This window comes from Lissotriton vulgaris, chromosome 5 (genome assembly GCF_964263255.1).
Source record: "Lissotriton vulgaris chromosome 5, aLisVul1.2, whole genome shotgun sequence".
In the NCBI taxonomy this organism is placed as follows: Eukaryota; Metazoa; Chordata; class Amphibia; order Caudata; family Salamandridae; genus Lissotriton; species Lissotriton vulgaris.
Window position 1 is genome coordinate 844,167,528 of NC_141693.1, and position 26,503 is coordinate 844,194,030.

A 26,503-nucleotide genomic window follows, 5' to 3' on the forward strand; every position below is an offset into this window, starting at 1 on the left:
CTTCCCACGAGATGCACCTCGCCCCCTCACCACATCATAGCCAAGCCTAACCTGTCGTCTGCAAACATCGTTCACTCACACAAGCCCTTGAATGCCACCCTTCAACTTGCATCTCCGATTAACCCAACTATCTACCCTATTCTGACCATCTCTTCTGTCAGAACGAAGCATCCACCTAAACTCTCCTGTGCACCCCCGTATAAGTACAATATCCCTATCACCCTTCTTAGCCCAAGTGCCCCCGTCACCAAAACAGTCTTCGCAGAGCTGCGATGTCTGCTCCACAACTGCAGATCTGCAATAAAACACAAACTCGAAATCTGATACCATCACCTTTCACAATATTGACATGTTCTTCCTAACAGAGACCTGGTTAAACGATACCTCACTCTGTTTGATCTCCTATTACCCATAGGCTATTCTATTTTTAGGAATGGCAGACCTATCAAAGTTGGGGGAGGTGTTGCAGTCATCTTTAGAAACTCCCTTCAACTTAAGGCTTCTCCCTTCAGCGCCTTCCGCACTTTTGAATGTCTATCTCTTGAGCTTCAACTACACCACCGCTCACCCCTCAGATTCCATGTTATTTACCTCCCACCTGGCAGCAGCCCTTCGTTTATGGAGGAACTCACTGACTTCATCAGTGACGAATACTCGCAAAGTGATAATCAGATCTTCATGGGGCTCCCACTGGGGCTCTCTGCAAGACTCTTCCGCGAACTTGCTGGCCACTTTCCTCTCTTCAAACGATCTTATCCAACACTGCACAGAATCAACACACTCTCAGCGCTCAATCCTGGACCTTGTTATTTCTAAAGCAGGCATGCTTTCTATCGCTACCCCTATTCACGTAGACTGGTCTGACCACCTCCTCATCCCATTCTCTCTTCACCTAGCACACCCTATAACTCTTGGCCAACCTAAGAAGGCTACCTCCTGGTTTCGTGACACAGTTTCCCTCTGTGAATCAGCTTTGCTGTCACTTCTAAGGCTAGACCCGAACCTAGATGTTGACGATCTCACCTCCCAATGCCTCAGTCCTTGCAGTCGAAATCAATAACGTCGCTCCTCTCCAAAGCAAAAAGAAAAGGCCCATTCCCTCAGCACCTTGGTTCAACAAATCCCTCCATCAAGAAAGGAAGCACCTAAGACTCCTGGAGAAACAATGGAGGCAAGCGCCCTCCACCGATAATTTGGGCACGCTTCGTGCAGCAAGATCCAAGTACCACAAACACATCTTCCTTGGGAAAGCATCACACTTCAGAACCCTCCTTGACTCAGCCAAAAATAGACCCAAAAAACTATTTGATCTCCTCAAGAATACTAACTGCTCTCCCCCAACATCCAAGTTGGAGAATTCTTCAAAGAAAGCTGCAGATTTCGCTGTATTCTTTGACGAAAAAGTGAAATCACTTGTGGCTCATGTCGCTCATCCTAACCCCCCAGAGGAGTGCAAATCACTAACCATTTGGCAGAACTTCGACTCCATCTCTGAAGCGGTCCTCCTCAAGTGCATCCTCGAAAAAAAGCCCTCCAACCATTCTCTTGACCCCATCCCTAGTGCCATTGCCATTGACTTCTATACCCATTCTCTTCCCTATTGGACCACTCTGGCCAACCTCTCCCTCTGTCAAGGCTTCCTTCCTGTTCACTTCAAAACTGGGAGGTCACCCCTCTGCTTAAAAAACCCACTGCTGATGTGAATGACGTTAACAACTTCCGCTCCATCACTAACCTACCCTTTCTTGTGAAGATCACAGAAAGATGTGTTGCGGAACAGCTCTCTCGTCAAATCAAGGACAATGATCTTCTTGACAATTTTCAGTCAGGCTTCATCCAAAACTGCAGCACTGAAACAGCCCTGCTGCAAGTGATTGATTGACGCGCTGCGGATACTCGATTCAGGGGGTCTTGTCTTCTAATTCTCCTTGACCTTTCTGCAGCGTTTGACACTGTCAATCACAACACCCTCCTCAACACTCTTCAACAGAGAATGGGCATGGAGGGCACTGTGCTTAAATGGTTTGCTTCCTTCCTCTCTGATAGATCCCAAATGATCAAAATAGCGGACAGTCGGTCATCTCCTTTGGCGGTGGGTCAAGGTGTTCCTCAAGGCTCTATATTTGCACCAACATTGTTCAATCTCTATTTGGAACCACTGGGAAATCTCCTAAGTAAATCCGGGGTCCACTATCATCTCTACGCAGAAGACACTCAAATCTACCTCAAGGTTGCCTCCACTCACGATCTCTCCGTCCTAAGCTCTACTCTGGACTCCATTAAAACTGGAAGTCAACACATCAACTGATTCTGAATCCCTCCAAAACTGAATTCCTCCTCATCTCCTCACTTTCTCCTCCCCCGGTTTAATCATGGATGGACCAGATGAATCTACTGAACAATAAACCCATCATTGTCGACAGCGCAAAATCCCTGTGTGTCATACTCTACACAAAACTCAGTCTACTCTCCCACATTAATTCAATTGCAAAGTCTGCTCGATACCAACTGCGCCTTCTGTGGGGGATTTGTCGCTTCTTCCCGGAGCATGACCTTAAAACCCTGGTCCAATCGCTGGTCCTCTCCAGACTGGACTACTGCAATTCTCTTCTTACTGGCCTCCCCAAATCCCACCTGTCCCCCCTTAAGTCTGTTCTCCATTCAGCAGCTAGTTTCATTTATGGGGCCAAAAGAAGCGACCACATCACACATGTTATCACCCTCCGCTGGCTTCCCATCGAGGCAAGATCTGTCTACAAGACTGCCTGTATCACCCACAAAGCCTTGCACTCCTCCTCTCCTTGCTATATGGTGAATAAACGTAACTCTCTGGAGGCTCTAGACCATCACGAAATGCGGAAAATCTACTGCTTGAACCTCCCACTTTCAAGAAGGAAAGATAGATGGCCCAATCCTTTTCAGGCAACGCAGTGAGAATCTGGAACTTACTTCCGCCCCAGCTCCGGACCACCACCACCTCCTCCCAGGCCTTCAAAACTGACCTCAGTTCTCCTCCTTCAAAGACACTTCCAAAGTTAATTCATGCCCTCACTATTATCTGAAGGAAGACCCTTTAGTATAGAAAATGTCTATTCTCCCTGACTATGGAAGTGCCTTCCCAGTGTGTTCATGTGGTTTGAGAGACTGCCATTTATTGCAGTAATACCCTTTTACCTGTGTTATGTACTCTTTTGTAACATGCACACGCCACTGATCTCTTGTAACACACTGTTTGCTAACTCTTCTATTTTGTTTGCTTTCGATACTTGCACAAGTGCCACTATTGCCTACGTAACGTTTGTTCTTGTGTTTGAGTGTCCTCCATTTATTGCAGTATTATACCTCTACTTGTACTTTGTACGCTTTTGTAACCTGCACACGTCACTTTTTCCTCCTGTAATGCACCGTTTGCTACCTCTTGTATTTTGTTTACTCACGATTGTCACTTTTGCCTCATGTAATGTAACTTTTGCTTTTGTAATTTGTTCACTTGTAATGTTCTCATGTTTAAGGTCTGTTCCTATTGTGAAGCGCTCTGACACCCTCGGGTAAAGTGTGCGCTATATAAAAACGCATAAATAGATAAATAAATTGCAGTTGAACAAATCCGGTGTTAACGGGAGTAGTCTTCTTTGGAAGTGATGGCAGGTAGGTCCTCCGGGGTTTTCGAGGTTGCTGGCTGCAGGACACACCGGGATTTCGCTGGAGCAGGTTCGAGGGGAGACAGGCTTGTAGGTCTGGGGACAAGTCGTTGGAAGTCTTCCTCTTGTTATCTGGCTGCACAGCTTCTTCTTTTCTGCTTGTCGTTTCTGGATCTGAGAAAGCAAGGTTCAAGGTGCCCCCTAAATACTAGATTTTGGGGCGTTACAGGTAGTTAAGGGCAGGGACCAATCGGTCCCTTCCCACCCTCCAGTGGGAGGGTGGCAGGAGCCTGTCCCTGGTTGGTTGGGTCCCCATCCTCAAAATGACGGGGACTCGGAGTGGTGCTCTCCCTCGCCTCCCCCACCTGCGGGATGGAGTCGGCAGAGGTGGGCACACCTCTTTCCCTCACTTATTTTCCCGCCGGCTCTCCCGCCCAAAGTCAGGGTAGAACCAGTGGGGACCAGTCGCTGAAATCAGCAAATGGTCTGGGGCGGCTCAAAAAGGCGGCATGCCTTTGAAGCTTTTCCTTCGTGAACCCTGCCCATCCTTGGGAGGAAGCTTGGCACCTCTTCCCCGAATGTGCATGGTTTCAGACCCCCGAGAGCAGCAGGCCCCCGGGTCCAGAAACATGTCTATTGGTGGCAGACTAAGCAGCCACTCAGTCTGGTCACTAGAAGTTGGTCGAGTTTCAGGGGGCATCTCTAAGATGCCCTCTGTAGTGTATTTTACATTAAATCCCACACTGGCATCAGTGTGGGTTTAATGTGCTGAGAAGTTTGATGCCAAACTTCCTAGTTTTCAGTGTAGTCATTATGGTGCTGTGGAGTTCTTAATGACAAACTCCCAGCACCATATACTCTTAATGGCAGCACTGCATTTACGGTGCCCAGGAATGGACTTGGGCACTGTAGGGGTACATGGGTGATGCACCTGTACACTCACTACTGACATGGGGCACCCAGCTAGAGGGGTGACAGATCCATTCCAGGGCAGTGGGTTGTAGGCATGGCACACAGGGATGTGTGCCATGTCGACTCTTCACTTTGTTCTGCACCAAAACACGCAGCCTGCAAAGGCAGTGTGTGTGTGTGTGTGTGTGTGTGTGTGTGTGTGTGTTTAAAAGTACAGGGCCTCTAAGGGTGGCACAATAAGTGCTGCAGCCCTTATAGATCTTCCCTGGTCACAGTGCCCTGGGTACCTGTGGTACCATTTACCAGGGGCTGACCTGTGGCCAGAGATGCCAATTGGGTTAGATTTGGGGAAAGATCACAGGCCCTGGGAACCTGATTGGCAGGGACCCAGGGCACACCAAGAAAAAGTGCATCAGTAGTCTGGCAAAAAGTGGGGGGGAGTTCCTGCAACAGAAACCCACTTTCCTACAGCTACTACAGATAGACATCCATTCAGCACATCCATTCAGCTCTTCTCCCTTCATGTATAGTGCTTCTCGCAAGCACACATACACCCAGCTCATGCTTTTTATTGCGCACACACAGCACTACATCTCTCATGTAATGTACTCTTTGTATACAGCATACACTTAGTACATGCACTGACCATTCATGTACCTCACAGTACTACTCTATCTCTTTACTGTACCTTTCCCAGTTCCAAATACATCAAGTGCAGTCTCACTACTCCTGTGCTGCGCAGCACTCTACCTCTACTTGATGTCGGCCAAGAGTGAGCTACCCACACAGCAGCGGAACCTTAAAGGGGTCAGTGAGCCTGTCGGCCTCACTCGAGTAACACAAGACTAAAAGGACTCCCTACTCCTACTGACCACTACACTGTATGCTGCCACCACTGCACCTGTACTACTTAAATCTTGGTGAATGCAGTAGCCTTCCACCACATAAGCATAGCCCTTTTGGCAGCCCTTGCGGTCCAAAAAGGCTAAAAGGACTCCCTACTCCTACTGACCACTACACGGTATGCTGCCACCACTGCACCTGTACTACTTAAATCTTGGTGAAGGCAGTAGCCTTCCACCATATAGGCCCAGCCCTTTTGGCAGCCCTTGCAGTCCAAAAAGGCTAAAAGGACTCCCTACTCCTACTGACCACTACACGGTATGCTGCCACCACTGCACCTGTACTACTTAAATCTTGGTGAAGGCAGTAGTCTTCCACCACATAAGCACAGCCCTTTTGGCACCTCTTGCGGTCCAACAAGACGACAATCCATGAGAGACCTATGAGATGGTGCACGCGCATGATCCGAGTTTGCCTATGACAACAAAAATCAGCATTTAAGGATCCCTCCAACAGTACAGTTGGGCACTTAATGCATGAGTATGTCTTTTACTATATGGAGGACTTTACCCATTTTTATTTATTTTATTTAATGCATTTTTATACAGCGCAGACTTTACCCGAAGTGTCAGAGCACTGTACAATAGAACCAGTTACGTTACATGAGAGAACTGTTGCCGGAATAGAACAAACAAAAATAGCATGAACAGAGTGTACAAGCAAAAGTGAGAATAAATATGACAAATTTTACAATGACTAAAGAACTTCCTGGCGAACAATAGCAGGCCATAGAATCAAAACAACGCAGGCAAAAGGAAAACCATTTCAAACACAGCAAGGACAGGATGTACAGCAAAAAAGACTAAAGAACTTCCTGGCAGGGTCTGAGAAGGAGGGAATTAGTTCTGAAAGTGTCTTTGGAATAAAAGAGATTTGAGGTCCGCTTTGAAGATCTGGATGGAGGTGATGGCACGGAGCGAAGGAGGAAGTGAGCTCCAGCTTCTCACCGCATTACCTGAGAACGATTGTGCCAACAGTTTTTCTCTTTTGAAGGAGGAGGGTTCAAGAAGGAACTTTTCCTCATTCCGAGAAGGTCTTGAGCCTCCAGACAGTTTGAGTTTATTCGCCAGATAGCGAGGGGAGGAAGAGTGCAAAGCTTTGTGGGTGATGCATGCTGGTTTGTAGATAGCTCTAGCCTCAATGGGAAGCCATCGGAGAGAAGACAGGATAGGAGTGATGTGGTCACTTCGTTTGGACCCTGAAATGAAGCGAGCTGCTGAATGGAGGACGGATTTGAGGGGGGAGAGGTGAGATTTGCGAAGGCCAGTCAGAAGAGAATTACAATAGTCAAGTCTAGAGAGAACAAGCGATTGGACCAAGGTTTTTAGGTCATTCTCCGGAAAGAACCGACGAATCCCCCATAAGAGTCACAGGTGATAATGTGCGCTCTTGGCCATGGAGTTGATGTGTGAGATTACGTTGAGTCTTTTGTCAAGTATGACACCTAAGGATTTAGCGCAGTCCACAATCATGGGTTTACTGTTGAGTAGATTTGATTGATCCATCCAGGCTTGAACAGGAGGCGGAGAGAGAGAGAGCTAGATATGAGGAGGAATTCCGTTTTGGAGGGATTGAGAATGAGTTGGTAAACTAGCATCCAGTTGTGAATAGTGTTGAGAGTAGAGCTGAGTGCCTCTGGGCCGGTCACTCCACCACGCGCCCTCCCCGTGTGTGTGCCCAGGCTGCCCCGTTCCCGCCGCTGCCCGCAGCTGTGCCCCTGACCACAAGGCGTGGTCTCTGCTTCTGGAGCGCAGCGCCGCTCCCTGCTGCCTGTGCGCCTTTTGCCCTGTTGTTCGTTGTTCCTGTACTTTGGTTTTATTCTCCCTGTGCTGGTGCTGCTTTCCCCAGCGGTGCCCAGCCTGTCTGTCTTCTTCCTTGTTTGTCTATTGCCGCCGTTTTTCCCGCTGTGCCCCCGCTGCACTTCCCGCCACCTCCCCGCTCCCCGATCCCCTGCGGCCCCGCCCCCTTCCACCTGAAGCCTTCCCATTCGCCGCCCTGCTCCCGCCTCCCAGCTGCCCCTCCCTCCGGACCATATAGGGAGGAGTGCACGCAGTGGTGATTTGTGACCTCTGGGCCGGTCACTCCACCACGCGCACTCCCCGTGTGTGCGCCCAGGCTGCCCTGTTCCCGCCGCTGCCCGCAGCTGTGCCCCTGACCACGAGGCGTGGTCTCTGCTTCTGGAGCGCAGCGCCGCTCCCTGCTGCCTGTGTGCCTTTTGCCCTGTTGTTCGTTGTTTCTGTACTTTCGTTTTATTCCCCCTGTGCTGGTGCTGCTTTCCCCAGCGGTGCCCAGCCTGTCTGTCTTCTTCCTTGTTTGTCTATTGCCGCCGTTTTTCCCGCTGTGCCCCCGCTGCACTTCCCGCCACCTCCCCGCTCCCCGCCCCTGATCCCCTGCGGCCCCGCCCCCTTCCACCTGAAGCCTTCCCATTCGCCGCCCCGCTCCCAGCTGCCCCTCCCTCCCACTGGACCATATAGGGAGGAGTACACGCAGTGGTGATCTGTGACCTCTGTGCCTCTGGGCCGGTCACTCCACCACGCGCACTCCCTGTGTGTGTGCCCAGGCTGCCCTGTTCCCGCCGCTGCCCGCAGCTGTGCCCCTGACCACGAGGCGTGGTCTCTGCTTCTGGAGCGCAGCGCCGCTCCCTGCTGCCTGTGTGCCTTTTGCCCTGTTGTTCGTTGTTCCTGTACTTTCGTTTTATTCCCCCTGTGCTGGTGCTGCTTTCCCCAGCGGTGCCCAGCCTGTCTGTCTGTCTTCCTTGTTTGTCTATTGCCGCCGTTTTTCCCGCTGTGCCCCCGCTGCACTTCCCGCCACCTCCCCGCTCCCCGCCGCTGATCCCCTGCGGCCCCGCCCCCTTACACCTGGAGCCTTCCCATTCGCCGCCCCGCTCCCGCCTCCCAGCTGCCCCTCCCTTGCTCCGCCCCCCCCCCACCCCCCCTCCCCCCACTCTCCTCTTATGGCAGAGTGGCAAACGCGCAGCGTGCGCGCGCAGCGGGTGCGCCGATTGCGCGCCAAAGGTGCGCCAAAGGTAAGCCCGTCTGCGCCCGTCCGCGCCTGGACCGCACCCAGGGCCAGGACCTCTGGCCCCCGCAGACCCCAGCCCACCCGCCGGACGTATGACGCCGCCACCCTCAACGCACTCAACACCGGCCGAACCCCGGGATGCTACCGAGCCACCCCGAGACGAACCCACGGACCCTTCAGCTGTCACGCCTGCAAGTTCGCCTGCAACCGGACCGGCCCCGCACCAACACCCGCCAAGCCGAACACCAGCAGCAACCACCTCAAGTGCATCCTACTCAACACCCGCTCCGTCCACAGACACACCATCGAACTCTGGAACCTCCTCAACACCACAGCTCCTGACGTCGCCTTCCTCACGGAAACCTGGATGAACGACTCCTCAGCGCCCGACATCGCCATCGCCATCCCAGAGGGCTACAAGATCACCCGAAGAGACCGCGTCAAACAGATGGGTGGAGGCATCGCCATCATCTAAAGGGACACCATCCGCATCACGACCAACACCGACGATACCCTGACAACCGCCGAACACCTGCACTTCCAGATCCACACGGACCCCAAAACCACCCTCAGAGGCACCCTCATCTACAGACCCCCGGGACCACGCACACAATTCAGCGAAGACTTCGCCGACTTCATCAGCCCGCACGCCCTCCCCTCCGCTGACTACATCCTCCTGGGGGACATCAACTTCCACCTGGAGAACAACCGCGACCGCAACACCACCACCCTGCTTGACAACCTCGCCAACCTCGGACTCAAGCAGCTGGTAACCTCCCCCACCCACCTCGCCGGACACACACTCGACGCTGTCTTCTCATCCAGCAAGGACATCGTCTTCAGCCACGCCACCGGACTCCACTGGACGGACCACAGCTGCGTCCACTTCACCTTCAGAAGATCCACGATCCACCACCACCAGCAACAGGTGGCTCGAAGAAACTGGAACAAGATCACAGCAGACCAGCTCGCCGCTTCCCTGAGCCAGCACCCTCCCGCCAACTCAGCGAACCCCAGCCAGGCCGCCGACAACCTCACGAAGTGGATCAGCAACTGCGCAGACGACCTCGCCCCACTGAGGACCCCGCCTAGCAGACCCGGCAGCAAGAAGGCCCCATGGTTCACCGACGAACTCAAGAGCTCCAAGAAGAACTGCCGAGCCCTCGAGAAAGCCTGGAGAAGGGAGCCAACACCGGACAACATGGCCACCCTCAAGCTCGCCACCCGGAAGCACCATCAACTGATCCACGCCACCAAGAAAACAGCATTCAAGGACCGGCTGGACAACAACGCACACAACTGCAACGAACTCTTCAACATCGTGAAAGAGCTTTCCAACCCCAACGCCGGAAACGACATCACCCCGTCGCAAGACCTCTGCAACTCCCTCGCCTCCTACTTCCACAACAAGATCGTTGACATACACAACAGCTTCGGCCCACAAACAACGCTCCCCACGACCGCACCAACGCCCCCCACCACCACCCTCAACGCCTGCACCCGGATCAACACAGAAGACACCATCCGCACGATTAACTCGATCCACTCCGGATCTCCGACCGACCCCTGCCCTCACCACGTCTTCAACAAGGCCGACGCTGTCATCGCACCCCACCTGCGGGACATCATCAACACCACCTTCGACACCGCCACCTTCCCTGAGAGCTGGAAGCACGCCGAACTCGGCGCCCTACTTAAGAAAACAACAGCGGACCCCACCGAACTTAAGAATTACCGCCCCATCTCGCTCCTCCCGTTCCCAGCCAAAGTCATCGAGAAGACCGCCAACAAGCAGCTGGCCGCCTTCCTCGAGACGAATGGATCCCTCGACCCCTCACAGTCTGGCTTCCGAGCCAACCACAGCACCGAGACCGCCCACATCGCCGCCACCGATGACATCCGAGCCCTGCTGGACAACGGTGAAACAGCGGCCCTCATCCTCCTAGACCTCTCCGCTGCGTTCGACACAGTCTGCCACCGCACCCTAGTGCAGCGCCTCAGCAACATCGGCATCCAAGAGAAGGCACTGGAGTGGATCATCTCCTTCCTCGCTGGAGGAACACAGAGAGTCCGCCTACCACCGTTCAGATCTGCAGCCACGGAAGTCATCTGCGGCGTTCCTCAGGGCTCCTCGCTCAGCCCCACCCTCTTCAACGTCTACATGAGCCCCCTTGCGGCCATCGCACGCCAACACAACCTCAACATCATCTCCTACGCCGACGACACCCAGCTGATCCTCTCCCTGACCAACGACCCCGCCGCCGCCAGAACCAACCTCCACGAAGGAATGAAAGACGTAGCCGAGTGGATGACGACCAGCCGCCTGAAACTGAACTCAGACAAGACGGAAGTCCTCATCCTGGGCTCCTCGCCCTCCGCCTGGGACGACTCCTGGTGGCTCCCCGCCCTGGGCACCGCACCCAAACCAACAGACCACGCACGCAACCTGGGCTTCATCCTGGACTCCTCCCTCTCCATGACCAGACAAGTCAACGCCGTCTCCGCGTCCTGCTTCAACATCCTGCGCATGCTACGGAAGATCTTCCGATGGATCCCCACCGAGACCAGGAAGACGGTCACCCAGGCCCTCGTCACCAGCCGACTGGACTACGGCAACGCCCTCTACGCCGGAACCACCGCCAAGCTCCAGAATAGACTCCAGCGGATCCAGAACGCATCAGCCAGACTCATCCTCGACATCCCCCGACGCAGCCACATCTCCGGACATCTGAGAGACCTGCACTGGCTCCCCGTCAACAAGAGAATCACCTTCCGTCTCCTCACCCACGCACACAAAGCCCTACACGACCAAGGCCCGGGCTACCTCAACAACCGCCTCAACTTCTACGCTCCCAAACGCCACCTCCGATCGACCAACCACGCCCTCGTCGCCGTCCCCCGCATCCGAAGAGCGCCAACAGGAGGAAGGGCCTTCTCCTACCTGGCCGCCAAAACCTGGAACACCCTCCCGACCGACCTTCGCCAGACCCAAGACCACCTCTCCTTCAGGAAGAAGCTCAAGACCTGGCTGTTCGAGCAGTAGCAGCACCACCCCCCCAAGTGCCTTGAGACCCTCCGGGTAAGTAGTGAGCTATATAAATGCCTTGATTGATTGAGTAGTGAGAGATCATGCGGGGAAGACAACTTGAGGTAGATTTGGGTGTCATCCGCGTAGAGATGGGAGAGGAATCCAGATTTGCTTAGAAGGTTCCCTAATTGTTCCAGATAGAGATTGACCAGAGTGGGAGCAAGGATAGAACCTTGAGGGACGCCTTGAACAACCACCAGTGGAGACGAGAGACTATTTGCAATCTTGATCATTTGGGATCTGTCTGTGAGGAAAGAGGCAAACCATTTGAGTACTGCGCCTTCCACACCCATTCTCTGTTAAAGAATGTTAAGGAGAGTTGTGTGATTAACAGTGTCAAAAGCTGAAGAGAGGTCAAGAAGAATCAGAAGGCACGATTCCCCTGAATCGAGAATACGCAGCGCATCTTCGATCACTTGCAGCAGGGTTGTTTCAGTGCTGCAGTTTTGAATAAAGCCCGACTGGAACATGTCGAGGAGATTATTGTCCATAATGTCTTGGGACAGTTGTTTTGCAACACATTTTTCTGTGATCTTTGAAAGAAAAGGGAGATTGGTGATGGGGCAGAAGGTATTGAGGTCATTTGCATCTGCAGAGGGGTTTTTTAGAAGGGGGGGGGGGTAACTTGTCCTGTTTTGGGGACTCTTGGGAGGGATCCTTGACTGAGGAAGAGATTGACTAGCCTGGTCTAGTAGGAGAGAGTGCTGGTATAGAAATCAATGGCGATGCCACTGGGAATGGTGTCAGAGGAATGGTTGGAGGGTTTGGTTTCGCGGATGCATTTGAGGAGATCAACCGCTGAGATGGCGGCAAAGTTCTGCCAAGTGACTAAGGATTTTCGCTCCTCGATGGGGGTGGGGTGGGTGACCTGTTCCACCAGAGATTTTACCTTTTGGTCGAAGAAAATAGCGAACTCAGTTGCTTTCTTTGATGCATCCTCAGGCTTGATGGTTTGGGGAGAAAATTTGGGTTTTTGATGGTCAAAGTTTTTTGGGTCTGTTTTTAGCTGAATCGAGGAGGGATCTGAAGTGTGATGTTTTTTCCTGGAAGATGTGTTTGTGGTAAATGGTTCTTGCTGAACATAAAAGGAGAGAGGTTGGGGGTGGATGGAGAATGTCTCCAGTGCTTCTCTAAGATTATGAGGTTTTTCCTTTCGTCATAGAGCTTTGTTGAACCAAGGAGCTGATGGGGTGGGTCTTTTCCTTTTGCTTTGGAGTGGAGCAACCTTGTTGATTTCGACTGCGAGGATTGAGAGGCAAAGGGGAGTGAGATCGTTGACATTGTATTGGGGTCTAGACTAGGTAGAGACTGCATAGCAGAATCACATAGTCTCAAGATCAATGTTTTTTGTGTTGCGGAACCACGTAGAGGCTCTTTTGGGTTGGCCGAGAGTTAAAATGTGAGAGAGGTGAAAACCGAAGGGAATGAGGAAATGGTTAGACCAGTCCACAAGGATGGGTGAAGCAGTGGTAATTTGGTCTGATTTGGAAATCACAAGGTCCAGAATTGACCCCTTCGCATGTATAATTTCCGAGCACTGTTCAAGATCGTTAGTGGAAAGAAAGGTTGCAAGCTTGTTGGCAGCCGAGTCTTCGAAAGAGCCCCAGTGGAGATTGAAATCACCTAGGAAGATCTGCTTGCCGCTCTGTGAATATTGGTCACTAATGAAGTCAATGAATTCCTCCATGAAGGAAGAGCAATTTCCAGGCGGGTGGTAGATGGTATGGAACCTGAAGGGTGTGCCATGATGAACTTGGAATTCTAGGGAGAGGCATTCAAAGGTGCGAAAGAGGGTAGTGGGGGAGGCTATTATTTGGAAGGTGTTTCTGAAGGTAATCATAACACCTCCCCCGATCTGGCCTGGTCTGTCGTTTCTGAGAATAGAGTAGTCAGTAGGTAACAAAAGATTAAATGAAGTGTGAGAGGAGTCATTAAACCAGGTCTCAGTGAGAAAGAGCATGTTGAGGTTGTGGTGAGTGATGATGTCGGAGATTTCCAGTTTGTGTTTGGTTGCAGATCTGCAGTTATGGAGCATACAGTGTAGCTCTGATGCAACTGTTTTGGTGATGTGAGTGTCTGGACTGATGAGGGGGATAGGGATTAGATTCTTGAATGAGGGTGCGCCTTGAGGGGGAGGCTGGTAAGTTCTGACGGAAGAGATGGTCTGAATGGCAAATTGAGTAGAGTTGTTATGAGAGGCGAGTGTAGGGGAAATGACATTGATGGTCTTGTAGGTAGCCAATAGGTTGGTAATGTCTGTGGAGGATAGATTGTGGTTGGCTCTATTGGGGCGCGGGAGCAAGGAACTCCTCGGGAGGTTGTTTGGGGATATCTTAGCACATAGGAGTGAAATGGACGCTTCAAGCAGGGAGATGGACGCGATGAAGGAATCCAGTTTAGTTTCCAGAGAGGTGTGCTAAGCATGGAGTGAAGGGTGGCTCAATGGCTATGGGAGAGAGTGGACTAGGCAAAAGAGGACAGTAGGAAGTGGGGGACCGGGGAGAGTGTTGGGGTGCGGGGTTCGAAGGTGGGAGAGGAAGTGAAGTATGCAAAGAAGGGCAGTGGGTTGTGGGGGGCTGGGGGGTGTTATGTGATGAAAGGGTCTGAGGGGGGGAAAGAAGGTGGTAGAAAGGAGTGAATGGAGTTACTGAGATTTTTTTTACTGGTGTTGAGAAGAGGTGAAGAATCGAGATCATACCTAGGAGGAGAAAGTTGAGAAGTAGAAATGGATGTTTTTTTACTGGTGTTGAGAAGAGGTGAAGAATCGAGATCATACCTAGGAGGAGAAAGTTGAGAAGTAGAAATGGATGGCTGGAGGAGGAGGGGAGTGGGAGTGGGGTAATGGGAAGGCCATGGATATGGTGAGATGAGAGAAGGGGTTGAGCAGGGAGAGGAGGGAGGAGGGTCAAAGGGAGGCCACACGAATGGAGAGAAGAGAGAGGGTGCAGGCCAGGTACCAAGGGTAATGAAAGGTGAATGTAGGGGTAAAGGCACCAGGCAGAGTGAGGGGGGGTTGAGGAAAGGAGTAGAGCGGAGAGGGGTGAGGGGCCGAGGGGAGGGAGGGGGGAGGGTAAGGCGAGTTGATCGGTAATTCAGATTGTAAGAAAGGTGGATTAAAAAGGGGGGAAATGGGAAGGAATAGGGAAGTTAGGTGGTGAGAGAAGGCAGTGGAATAGTGGGGAGATGCAGGATGTAGGGGTGAAGTGGGGTGTAAAGCAGATAAGTGAGGGGGAGGTCCAGTTGGGAAGGTGGCGGAATGGGAGGGGAGGGAACGAGAAAAGTGGGGGGAAAGGGTCAACCCTTGACTCACGGGAGAGCGGTCTGAAAATGTATGAGGGCCAAGGGGGGAGAAAGGAAAAAAGAAGACAAGTTAGAGGAAGAGGAAGAATCTAGAGAGATAGTAGTCGCAGGGGTGGGACGAAGGGAGTGGAAGATGTGGTCAAAAAGAGAGAGACAGGAGTCAGAAGCTTGGATCAAGACAGTGCCATTGATCCAACCACTGATCCAGCATACTTGTGCATTAGGCACTATCATGGGCTATACTGCAGTTCTTTCGGCATGTTTGTTTGCCTGTTCAAACTTCACCGTTCAGATCCCTTATTGTGAACAGATTTTTTAAGGTGCTTACATTTCCTCTTCACCTTTTGCAATGCACAATTGGAATCTTAATGTTTTAACATTTTTGAGAGCCTTTTTTGAACCCCTGGCAATTGTTTACTTCAGTTTGACTGTTTATCTTGTGGTCATTATTTCAGTGTGATGCAGGCACCCGGTATCCATCTGCCTTTCACATGCTTCTACCCAGACAAACTGGTCCTGAGTACTAAAGTGGATTTCCTGCTTAAGGTGGAAACTCCTTTGCACTTGGGGTAATCCATTACTTTTCTCACTTGTTTCCTGCAACTCACCCTACCAAGAAGGAGGAGAGATTACATTGGATGGATCCTTAGGGGCCTTTAAATTGTTACTTGATCTCTCAGAAAATTTGTAGAATGCTTCTTGTAACACATGAGGGCATCCATCAGATCTGCTGACCAGCTCTTTGTTGGGTATGCAGGCAGCAGTGGTGGCAATGGAGTGAAGAAAGAGGATCTTATCTCACTGAATCATTTCGAGTGTCAATCTGTTATATACCCTTGCCTAAAAGGAACCAGCCAAGGGAGTCCATGCTCATTCTACCAGGGCAAAGTTTTCAACTTAAGCATTTGCCAGAGGTGGTCCTTGGCTGCAGTCTACTGTAAGGTAACATGGTTATCTACATACTTTTACCAGACATTATTGCTTGGTCTCCAAATGAAGGAGGATGGCTCTTAATAATGTGTTGTGCTTTAAGAATGTGTTGTCTGACCACTCCTGATTCACTACATGTAGGGGATAATGCTTTGAAATGTATTAAAGAGGTGATGAATCTACAGGTAGAAACATCATCCAATGAAAGTTCCCTCTGTAATATTCTTTTTGATGGATACTCTGATCCACCTACAGATTCCTCATTGTGTAAAATAGGATTATTATTTGGGATGTGAGACTACCTACCTCAAAGGATAATCACAACACTCGTCTAAGTGAACCTTTAAAGTAACTAAATTACACTGAGCTCAACCATGGTAGCTATGGCACACAAGCTTAACTGAGGGCAGTGTGTAAAGTGTTCATGCAGTACCGAAACAGTATTCAGATCACATAATACAAATCTCAAATTGAATCAGAAAAATACAGTACAGTTTAATAAAATGACACCAAAATCCAATAAGGGAACCAGAGATGAATTATTAAAGACTTGAGTTGAAAGCACAAAGCGTTGGTGGTCTCAGTATTCCGTGACTTAGGACAATTTGAGGCTGACTGTGACAGAGCACTGGTCAGATACATCGAACAGGTTCATCATGGTCCAATATTTTGCCTTCTGAATCTACCAGCAGAATATCCTTCTCAAGCTACTTAGAGACTCACAGGGTGTCATGATCAGCTAGAAATTTGGTGGGAAAGCTTCTTATAGTCAGTCACCCAATCCACTTCATTCGATTAATTAAAATCATAAAAGTACAAAAGGCAAGACACAAACATACACTATATAACACATTTTAACTTCATAATTAAAATACCCAGACATGATTTCTGTGCACTTAGCTAAAAATATTAACACAAAATCATACCCCTTGTCCCATAAAAGTACAGTAAAAATTACAATCTTGCTCAGGGAGAAGACATCTTTAAGTTTCCTATGTTTCTTTAGTCTCACAGCAGCTATCAAAAAGGATGCGATATTAAAAATATCCCCAGGGTTACACAAAAACTGAAAGAAGAGCAATGCCAGTCTTACCTGCGTGAAACCCCTGCCTCTCAGGATGGGCACCAGAAATCTTGAGCGACTATAGGAATAAAAATCACAAAAAATCATAAAGTGCAATGTGTCCTGAGATGAAAAATTATCACATTTGCAGGGTTCAGCATCAACGGGATTACACCATTCCCGATAATCCCTCAATGTAAAATGGATCAGATTGAAGCTGAGCCTAATAAGGAGCCAACGATGGTAAGGTTTATTAACTATTGTTAGATAAGGTTCCAATTTGATTAATGTTTTTTAACGGTAATGGGCCCTAACTGATGGGTTACATAGCTCCTGTTCTTCTCGTTCCAACATCAAAACCTTATTACAATTTTACCCACAACACATCCTCCTTCCTGATCTTCTCCGGTACCTCATAAAGTTCTGGTCGTCCTATTTTGATAAACATGCTTTTGACATACGAGAGCCATTTGATTTTTAGGGACTTATCTAACTTAAACAGTCCCGTAAAATCAAATGATTCCGGGTTAAATCCGGGTTCAACCAGGTTTTGAGCCAGCAGAGCAACGGAGCTGTGTACAAAATATCAGTAACATAACCTAGCTCTAACTCCTGGTGTATAGCATACGATGGGGTAGATTGTGGAACAGACAGTAGACTTGGTAGGAATTTGTTTTCAGCTATCTGTATCCCAACCTGTTATTAATAGCCCCAGATAGAGGATCCATAGGCCGCAATGGCCAAACACTAGGCTTTGTAAACCTTTAGAATAGCCTCTATTGGTCTAGCCCCCAATCGCTGTGAGAACCCTAAAAGAGATGAGGAAGCACGTATGACTGCATTCTTTTTAACTTTTTGTTGCATGGCCCAGGAAGACCTGTAATCAAAAAGGACTCCCAGGTAAGAAAAGGAGGACACGGAAGAGACTTCCAATCCCTTACAATAAAATGTTTTCCTAGCTCTGCGACCTACTGTCATAGTATGTGACTTTCCGTTACTCACAATTAAATCCAAGGAGTGCATAAAAATCCCAAAGGCGTCTAGAAGCCGCTGGAGGCCCACTGCTGTACGGGCTAAAAGTACTGCGTCATCCACGTATAGGAGAACAGGGATTAAACAGTCTCCTACACGCGAGATATCCAAGGCTGCCTCCACAAGCACTTTGTCCAGATCATTTATATAAAGGGTGTACAGCAGGGGTGCAAGAATGCATCCCTGCCGGACGCCCCTCCCAGAATTAAATGATCTAGTGCAATCACCAGCCTGCGTTATCCTAACCGAGGCTGTAAGATCTTGGTGGAGGTTGGCTAAAAAATAAACTATGCAAGGGTCGAGACCCTTTTCCAGCAGGATATTCCAAAGCTTTGACCTGTTAACCAGGTCAAAAGCGCTGGATAAGTCCATAAAAGCCATCGTCAAGCACCCCTCCTTGGCCATAGTATATTTGCTTATTAATAAGTGCAAATTTAAACATTGATCCATGGTGCTCCTCCCTAACCATATTGCCTATTAGATAAAATCCCCCTCTCATGTACCCAATCAGTAATTTTAGTTAAGATTACCTTTCCCAGGATTTTTACAGCTGAATCAATAAGGGATATCGGCCAATAGCATTGAGGATCCCCTCGCCCCTTTTTGAAAATGGGTATTATAATTGATTTTAACCAGGGGGCCGGGAAACCAGCTGAGCCCACAGAACTAAAAACATTTGTAGCTCGTTGTATCCCTGTAGCTTAAACAGATCAGCCTTATGACCAATGGAGTTCACTTTTTTTTGTTCTGTGTACAAGAGATAGCAGGATCAGTCCCTCAGAACTCTTTTCAGGTTGCGTGCAGCAGGTCTACTCTTCTGTCCTTCCACAGGTCCAGGAGCGTTCTGAAGTGTGTGCCAGGAAGTGCCACACTTATGCCTGGCATGAGTTAGTGGGTGAGAAGGACTCCTGGACACAACCTAAACAATGGGTTAAAAGCACCTAAGGCCAACTCCACCCACTTTAAGCATTTTGAAGATGGTGAAAGTCTTCCGCCCCACTAAACTTGGAAGTGTACTATTACAATGCCAGCGTACTCCCACATCTAACACTTATATTCAGTTTTGGGCAGCACTGTACTCAGAATAAACTCTGAGATGAATGTCTGGTAGTACAAAAGGAGAGCCCTTCAGTAATCAGGCAGTGAATTAACAATAACATCTTGGCATCCTGGCCTTTCCCCTTTCAAGTGTACTCTAAGGTTTATGTGTGAACCCAGTAGACCATGCAAGAAGAATTTAACATTGTAGTATCAAAAAGAGCACCCATAGCACCCACCTTGCATATTTTGCAGTGTTCAGAGGAGTTCTCTGCCTGGTCAATCAGGTCAGCCTATTGTTTGCTTCTATGAGTAAGTTCACACCTATTCGAACCTATTAAATTTAAAACGCTAATACTGTATCTCGGGAAAGCCACTAGCAAAAAAAAATAATAAAACTACTATTTTGAACAATTATTAAAAATCCAGTTCAATGGTAAATCCATATTTATAATGAATATTAAAGAAAAGTTACTTTTAGAAAGTTACCATTTACCTGCCTGGACAATCCAAAGACTTATTGGCAATATCCTCTGTTAGCCCTCAACCAGTAAATATAGGGTCTAGCAAAAGGTGAAATATCGGTGGTGACTACTCAGAAAAGGTGGATATCCAACCCTCCACAATCTCGTGTATCTTTGGTTATAAAGGATGGTGGTGGCCCTTCCTTTTGATAGGATTCCAAGTTAGTCTGTTGCACTGCATTTAACACTCAACATGACCTCGTCTTTGTCTTTAAGGTTTTGTTATGTGTATTTGTATAGCGCACCATTACCCATGAGGGTATCCTGGTACTGAGCACATGTGTGCCCCTAGCCCTGCCTATGGTACGTTGGTTAATTGATAAGCCAGGTCTTTAGCTTCTTGTGGAGTTCAAGAAGAGAAGAAAAGGCTGTGATATGGAGTGAGGTGTCCCTCTCCGTTTTAAGAATGTAAGGGCATGGAAAAAATTGATAGGGAACTGATATTGGTGCGCCAGGGTGTCACTATTTGACTTGAGTGATTTCACACCTGTACCGTTTCCGGTGCTCGGAGCCAGCACCACCTCCCAGCATAGGAAAGCTATGAAAGGTTTCTGATCCAGTCTGGCACATGGTTGTATGCAAGTGTTGAGGAATCTGCAGGTAGATAAAAGTATCTACCCTAAAGATCATTACAGAAGGTAAGTAAGCAATTCAGAATTGATTCTCAAAATTGCATTAAGTTGGCATCTGTGCCATAGAAACAGTTTAGTCATTTAATTGCCTATCTCAGTGTCATAACACCATGTGCACAAATCAGTTTAACCAACCGACGTTGTTTTTACAGGAGCGCTGGAAAGACACGAGGCGATGGCAGTTGACTGTTGCAATCGATTTACCAGAATTAGAAGAACGGGAAAGAAGTTTCTCCGATTTCAGAGGTCGAAGACAAGGCGGTGGCTTTAACAGAAATAACACATTCAGAAATCAAAACAGGGGCCACAAAAGAAGCTTTGATAGTGCATTTCATTAGCAGTCTGTTCCTTTGAATGAACAAGACTTCATTTTTATGGACAGAAAAATCTGTTACATTTCTATGGTTTTACCACTTGCTGTATCCCGTGATTATCACCATTTTCTGGTGTTGGCAACATTGACATGGATATTTGCAAAGCCAGTCTATTAAATGAAAGACAATATTTAAAACGGCTCTGTTTCACTTCATGTTTTGTATTTCTTATTTTTTACGCAGTTGGAGTTCAATTTAAACAGATTGCACTGCAAACTTGAAGCTCTGAAAATTACCACCAGTGACCAAACTACTAAAACATGGTGTTATTAGGTGTTAACTGCTACTGTTGTGAAGCATGTAGATATGCACAGTATTCATTTAGTCGAATACACTACAGTTTGAATTATGAGCTAGCTACTTTTTAATACATTATCACTGTTAATCCAGCTCATACATTTTCATAGTGGCTACATTGATCATTCTAAACATGGATGGACTTTTACATACTACAAATATCAAAGGTTTGTTCAAGAATATAGAAACAGATTGACCCCTCTGTGTGAGGGCCTGTTTTTGACACGCTGAGTGCTTATCTGTTGCTTCTCAATTGTTAGTCTTCTCCTCAGTCAGGCTTTTGTCTAGCTAGTACAGTCAGACTTATCTTGTGATTGGGATGATCTGCATTGTGTTACATTGGTAGCTTACCATTTGTTCCACCTAAAGGTTTCCTAGTGCAGGCACAAAAGCAAAAGAGTTGCATCTTTTTGGCACTGGCTCAATTGCTTTATCTTTTTCCATACAGCAGATGAACGTAAAAATGGGGCGTAAGATGGAAAAATGTAGTGACCATGCAAAAGGTAAGACTTAGAAGTGAAATATTAGAGCGTAGATCTGCAGCAGCTAAAGAGTTCCTGAGAGTTGTGTGGGCATGTGAATCTGCAGCACTTCATGCTACAACGAACACGTTACTTACCTTCAGTAACGCTTTTTCTGGTGGATACAGTATCTGCCTGTGGATTCCTCACCTTTTGAATTACCCCTGCACCCGCATTACACAGAAATTCTTTCTTAGCTCTCTTTCGTCGACAAGGACATCACAATAGCACGGCTCTGCTTGTGACTCCATGTGACGTCATCGGAGCTATAAGATGACCTTGCGGCATTCTTACATCAATTCCACCCATTTCCTCCGTGCCTTTGAGGTGAACGGGTGGACCAACAACATAACACAAGGATACACAGTATACAAAATATATGCAAAATTACATATAGTATACATATATATATATAGGTAAAAAGGAAAGGCCAAAAACCCAAGCATTTCCTAGCAACAAACTGTATGGCATATAAATGACATATAAAAAATGTCAAACAGTCAGAGGTTTTTCGGTATAAGCTGATGGACAACGGGGAGGCAGGTGGGTCAGTGAGGAATCCGCAGGCTGATACTGTATCCACCAGAAAAAGCGTTATCAAAGGTAAGTAACTTGTTTTTCTGATGGATACATCCAGTCCTGTCAAGTGTCACTCCTCGGGTGTGACGCTAACGCATTACAGTGTGGTTTTCGGCATCACCGCACTGAAATGCATTGTCACGCATTTTCTCCTGACTATGCTGACGTGTAGCGGCGCTGAAATTGACTTAAAGCCAGGGTGCTGCTAGCGCGCGCTGCCTGGCTGGCTGGTAGTGGTGCCTCTGACCTGCTGTGTGCGCCAGAGGGGGTAAAGGGGGCTGCTCTGCTGAGTGTACACTGAAAACTCTCTCTCCCCGCAGACTCCAGGAGACAGTAATTGACATCGGATCCTGCTCTGACCGCCCGTGCGTGCCAAATGCTTCATTTATGGTTGCTACTACTAGCTACAATGTCGCAAAACTGCAGTGTGCTGACTGAATTCCGCCGCGGCGCAGACCACATCATGTGACATCATGACTCACCCCTGCCCAATTAAAATTATCGGGACCCTGGGGCCTGCCCGCTCACACATGTCGTGCATTTACTTGCTTCCAGTGCAGCGCCTGGCGCGATTACCTCACGTCCTGGCCAACACTGTGCAAGCGCCTAAACGGGCCACTCTGACGGCCGCTGCCTCTCCCAAAGGTGCTGAGCCACTTAGTGTGTGATTTTGAGGCATTGGGGAGTCTCGAGTTCTACTAACAAGTTTTCGGAGTTAATTAGGCTAAGGTCAGTGGGGGGTGAGAGTTAAAAGCGGGGGGGCGGGGAAAGGGGATTAGGTTGACCCTGAATCATCAGTTAGTGCAGCGTTGTCTGAGTGAGCGGTAGTATTTGTTTCTTTAAATAGTTAACACATGTTGTGCTGTTATTTTATTGCTGTAATGTTTGCCTGGCAATTTGGCGGTGGTAGTACTAGTTAACAAGAGCCCCAGGGGGTGCTTGTGCCGGTCTCACTTCCCTTACAGCATCTGCATCCCGCTCTGCTGCTGCCCTCTGGCCTTCTCATTTCCTTTGACGTCCTGCTCTTCAGATGGAGACGCTTGAAATTAAAGTTACCAGTTTCTCTGGGGGATCAGTTTTTTTTTCACTGCGTGATAGGTGCTGGGTGTGTAGAGGTGCATGCAAATCATTAAACATACACACCAGAGACCACGGGGGCAGTGCCCAGCTATTGATTTAATTACACTGCTTAAGGAGCCTTGTTGGAAAAGCGTGAAGCTACCACAGGGGCAGGATGTTCGAAGAAATGCTTTCTTTCATGAGATGTTTGATGTATGTTTGGTAACCTTGGCTTTGAGAGTGCATCTGGCTCAACTGAGGGAGCAGCTTATATTATCCAGTATTATGGGTATCTTTCATAGATTCACATGCCTGAATCATTCCCCGTCGTCTGGGTGGGAGTCCCCGGTACATAACAATAGTAATGTCCTGTTCGAGGCATGTGGGCTGCTGAATTCATATCTGTGCATAGATCGCCGCCTAGTGTTGGGTCCGGATGATTGCACATTGTTGTCCTGGAAGAGTCTTCGAAGTATCACGAGATAGGTGGCTCCTCCCCTGGACTACAGTGCGCATGGGTATCCTCTCCATCCTCAGATTGTTTTTTTCCGCCATTGGGTTCGGGTGTTACTATCTTAGCTCAAGTTAGGAAAACTTTCTACAAAGCCAAAAAGGCTTTCGACAGCGTCGGTATTGTTTCGTTCGGTACCGATAACTTTGCTTCGAGAGGACATCGAGGAATCGGGCGTTTTTTTTTCCACATTCGACCCGATCTTCGATCTACGATGGAAAGAAGCCCATTCAAAAGGTGTCCACTTTGTAATGCAAAATACCTGCACATCGATGTCAACCCGGTGTGCAACAAGTGCCTGTGCCGGATCACAACGAAGCCAACGGTATGCCCTGTGCCCGGTTCAGGTCGAAGAAAACTCTTCGGATTCGACGCGCTGCTCGATTGGAGTCGCAGAGATCAGCGCCTATTCCAGAAAACCTCTTCGGGACCGAAGACGAAGAGGTTGTTTATCTGGAGGATCTGGAAGAACACTCAATTCCGGTTTGGGGCCATGACTCAGAGTATGACGCTGAAGACTAAGAAGTATTAGAAGAAGTCGAATACGTTGTCGAAGGGGTAGGAGACGACGCAGAGGCCCTTGGGGCCGTAGAAGATAGCTCAGGCGAGGAGCTAGGCCCAACCGGCTTTACGGGGGCGAACAATGAAGCACTCAATAAGGCTCAGGTCGAGGGATCGCCACAAGGCCTTACCCGAGATCTACAGACTCGTTCTACAGCCCCGCATAAAGGCCTGGCTTCGAACATATATAAAGAGCCATTAGTATCGAAACCGCCATCGGTCGATCCAAAGGAATCGAAACCGAAAGCATCACTGCCAAAAACGAAACCAAAAGTGCAGCTGACTCTGGTCGGCTCCAAGGCCTCAAACCCCTCGGAGCCGAAGAAACAGAAAAAGGCAGTCGATACCGAGAAGCTCAAGAAGGTCATCGAACCAAAGGTTGGGGCACCAAAGACCAAAGTCAAGGCTGTCGAACCGACGAAGCCGACACCGAAGGGAGTCGACACAGTCAAAAGGCCCGAACCAAAAGAAGGGTTCGATCCTCGGTCGAGGCCTGCGGACAAGACAAAGACTGGCTCCAAGGACCCTGTTGAGTCGACAAGGCCGAGCCCATTCATAGCCAAAGAGGTGTCGGAGTCACTCCAACGCATCAAAGATAAGGCTACAGCGGTCGGGCCGAAGAAGGCCCCAACACCGAAGCTGGTCGGAAACGTTCAGACCGCATCGACACCAATCAAATTCGGGTTGCCACCAACAGTGCGTCCGAAGATGTTCGAACCAAAAAAAGGTATTGGAGCCATTAATAAAGTGTTGATGGAAGCGGAGGCTACAGAGGAGCCTGAAGAACAGGAGTCGAGGCAGTTCATCGACTCGGAAACTGGTAGACTGTCCATATATAAAAGGAAGATAATACCAGAAACACCCATGGAGTCATATAGGATTCCCTTAAAGAAGAAGAGGGATTCAACAACATCGCCAGTTCTTGTGGAACCTCTCCAATCCTATGGACAAGAACCTCAGACTTTTTCACCCACATACTCGGATGTGGATGCAGGGGATGACGAAAATGAAGATGACCTTTACCATGTGGACACTGATCCCGATGATCAAAACCAACCATGGGCAGACCCAGCTGACCCAAGGGATCCGCAGACTGCCCCTGACACACATGCATACAGTGTAAAAACATCTCCTACTGAGGACACTACTGCCTTTAACGCCCTTATTGAAAGAGCGGCAAGTAACCATGACGTGCAACTACATGCTGACCCTGTGGAGGAAGACTTTCTGGTCGACACCTTTTCCACTTCGGAAAGAACAGTCAAGACTCTGCCCATGCTAAAAGGGGTTCTTAAGCATGCTGGTGACATTTTTAAGGAAACCACCAGGGCCAGGGTATTAAACCCAAGAGTTGAAAAGAAATATAGACCGGCACCTGTGGACCCTACTTACATAAGAGGACAGTTGCCATTGGACTCAGTTGTTTCTAATGCACGTAAGAGAGCAAACTCCCAGACTACAGGTGATGCTCCTCCTCCTGACAAAGAGTCAAAAGTACTGGAAACTTCAGGAAAAAGGGTGGCAGTGAAGACAGCTAACATCTGGCGCATTCCCAACACTCAGGCACTCTTAGCCAGATATGACAGGTCCCATTATGATACCCTTGAGACACTGTTGCAACACCTACCAGATCAGTACAAGGAGGGTGCAGAACTACTAATCCAAGAAGGAAAGCTTATAACCAATGCTTCCATCAAGTGCGCGCTAGACGCAGCTGACACTGCAGCCAGGGCCATTAACACTAGCGTCATGTTAAGGAGACATGCCTGGTTAAGAATCTCGGGATTCAAACCAGAAATACAAACTTCTATCCTCAATCAGCCAGTTAACCCGGACTACTTATTTGGACCGGAGGTTGACACCACCCTTGAAAAAATTAAAAAAGACACAGACTGCAAAGTCTATGGGGGCTCTGCAGTCACAGCAGTTTCGAGGTGGCTCCTTTCGTCGCTCCAATACTAGAGGACCTTCATGAGGCCAATCCACACAGAAGACACAGTTCAATAAAGGAGGTACACAATCCACCTACAATAAAAACAACAGGGGTGGATATCGTGGAAACAACATCAAGGACAGAGGAAGAGGAAACAACAATTCCAGATCCTCTGCCAATAACAAACAGTGACGCCCTGTCACTGCCCCCGACCACATAACATCTGTCGGGGGGGGGGGGACTACAACAGTTCCTGCCAGTCTGGAAATCCATCACCACAGACAGGTGGATGAGAGACATTGTCCAGTACGGGTATTGTCTGGAATTAACATCCACTCCACCCAACATACCACCAAGACACCGTCCTATGTCCGCAGAGCACTTACACTTATTGCAGCAGGAGGTCGTCAGCATGATGCAAAAAGGAGCCATAGAGCTCGTGCCTGTAGAAGACCAAGGCTCAGGGGTGTACTCTCTGTATTTCTTAATACCCAAAAAGGACTGGTCTCTCAGACCTATACTAGACCTCAGGCCTCTAAACAGATACATTCTGTCGGAGCATTTTCATATGCTCACCTTACAGC

At 48.8% G+C, this 26,503-nt stretch overlaps 1 protein-coding gene across 3 annotated transcripts in view; it reads left to right on the forward strand.

Annotated features, from left to right (window-relative positions):
- The window catches only part of LOC147711676 (nucleolar RNA helicase 2-like), a 490,700-nt gene extending 470,105 nt beyond the window's left edge, over positions 1-20,595 (forward strand). For all 3 annotated transcript variants that reach the window (XM_086922391.1, XM_086922393.1, XM_086922392.1), the window contains one exon: positions 20,237-20,595. In XM_086922391.1, the coding sequence (XP_086778517.1) occupies positions 20,237-20,422 (186 nt within the window). In that variant the 3' untranslated portion in view covers positions 20,423-20,595. The remainder of the gene's footprint in view (positions 1-20,236) is intronic.
- Positions 20,596-26,503: the final 5,908 nt, after the last annotated feature.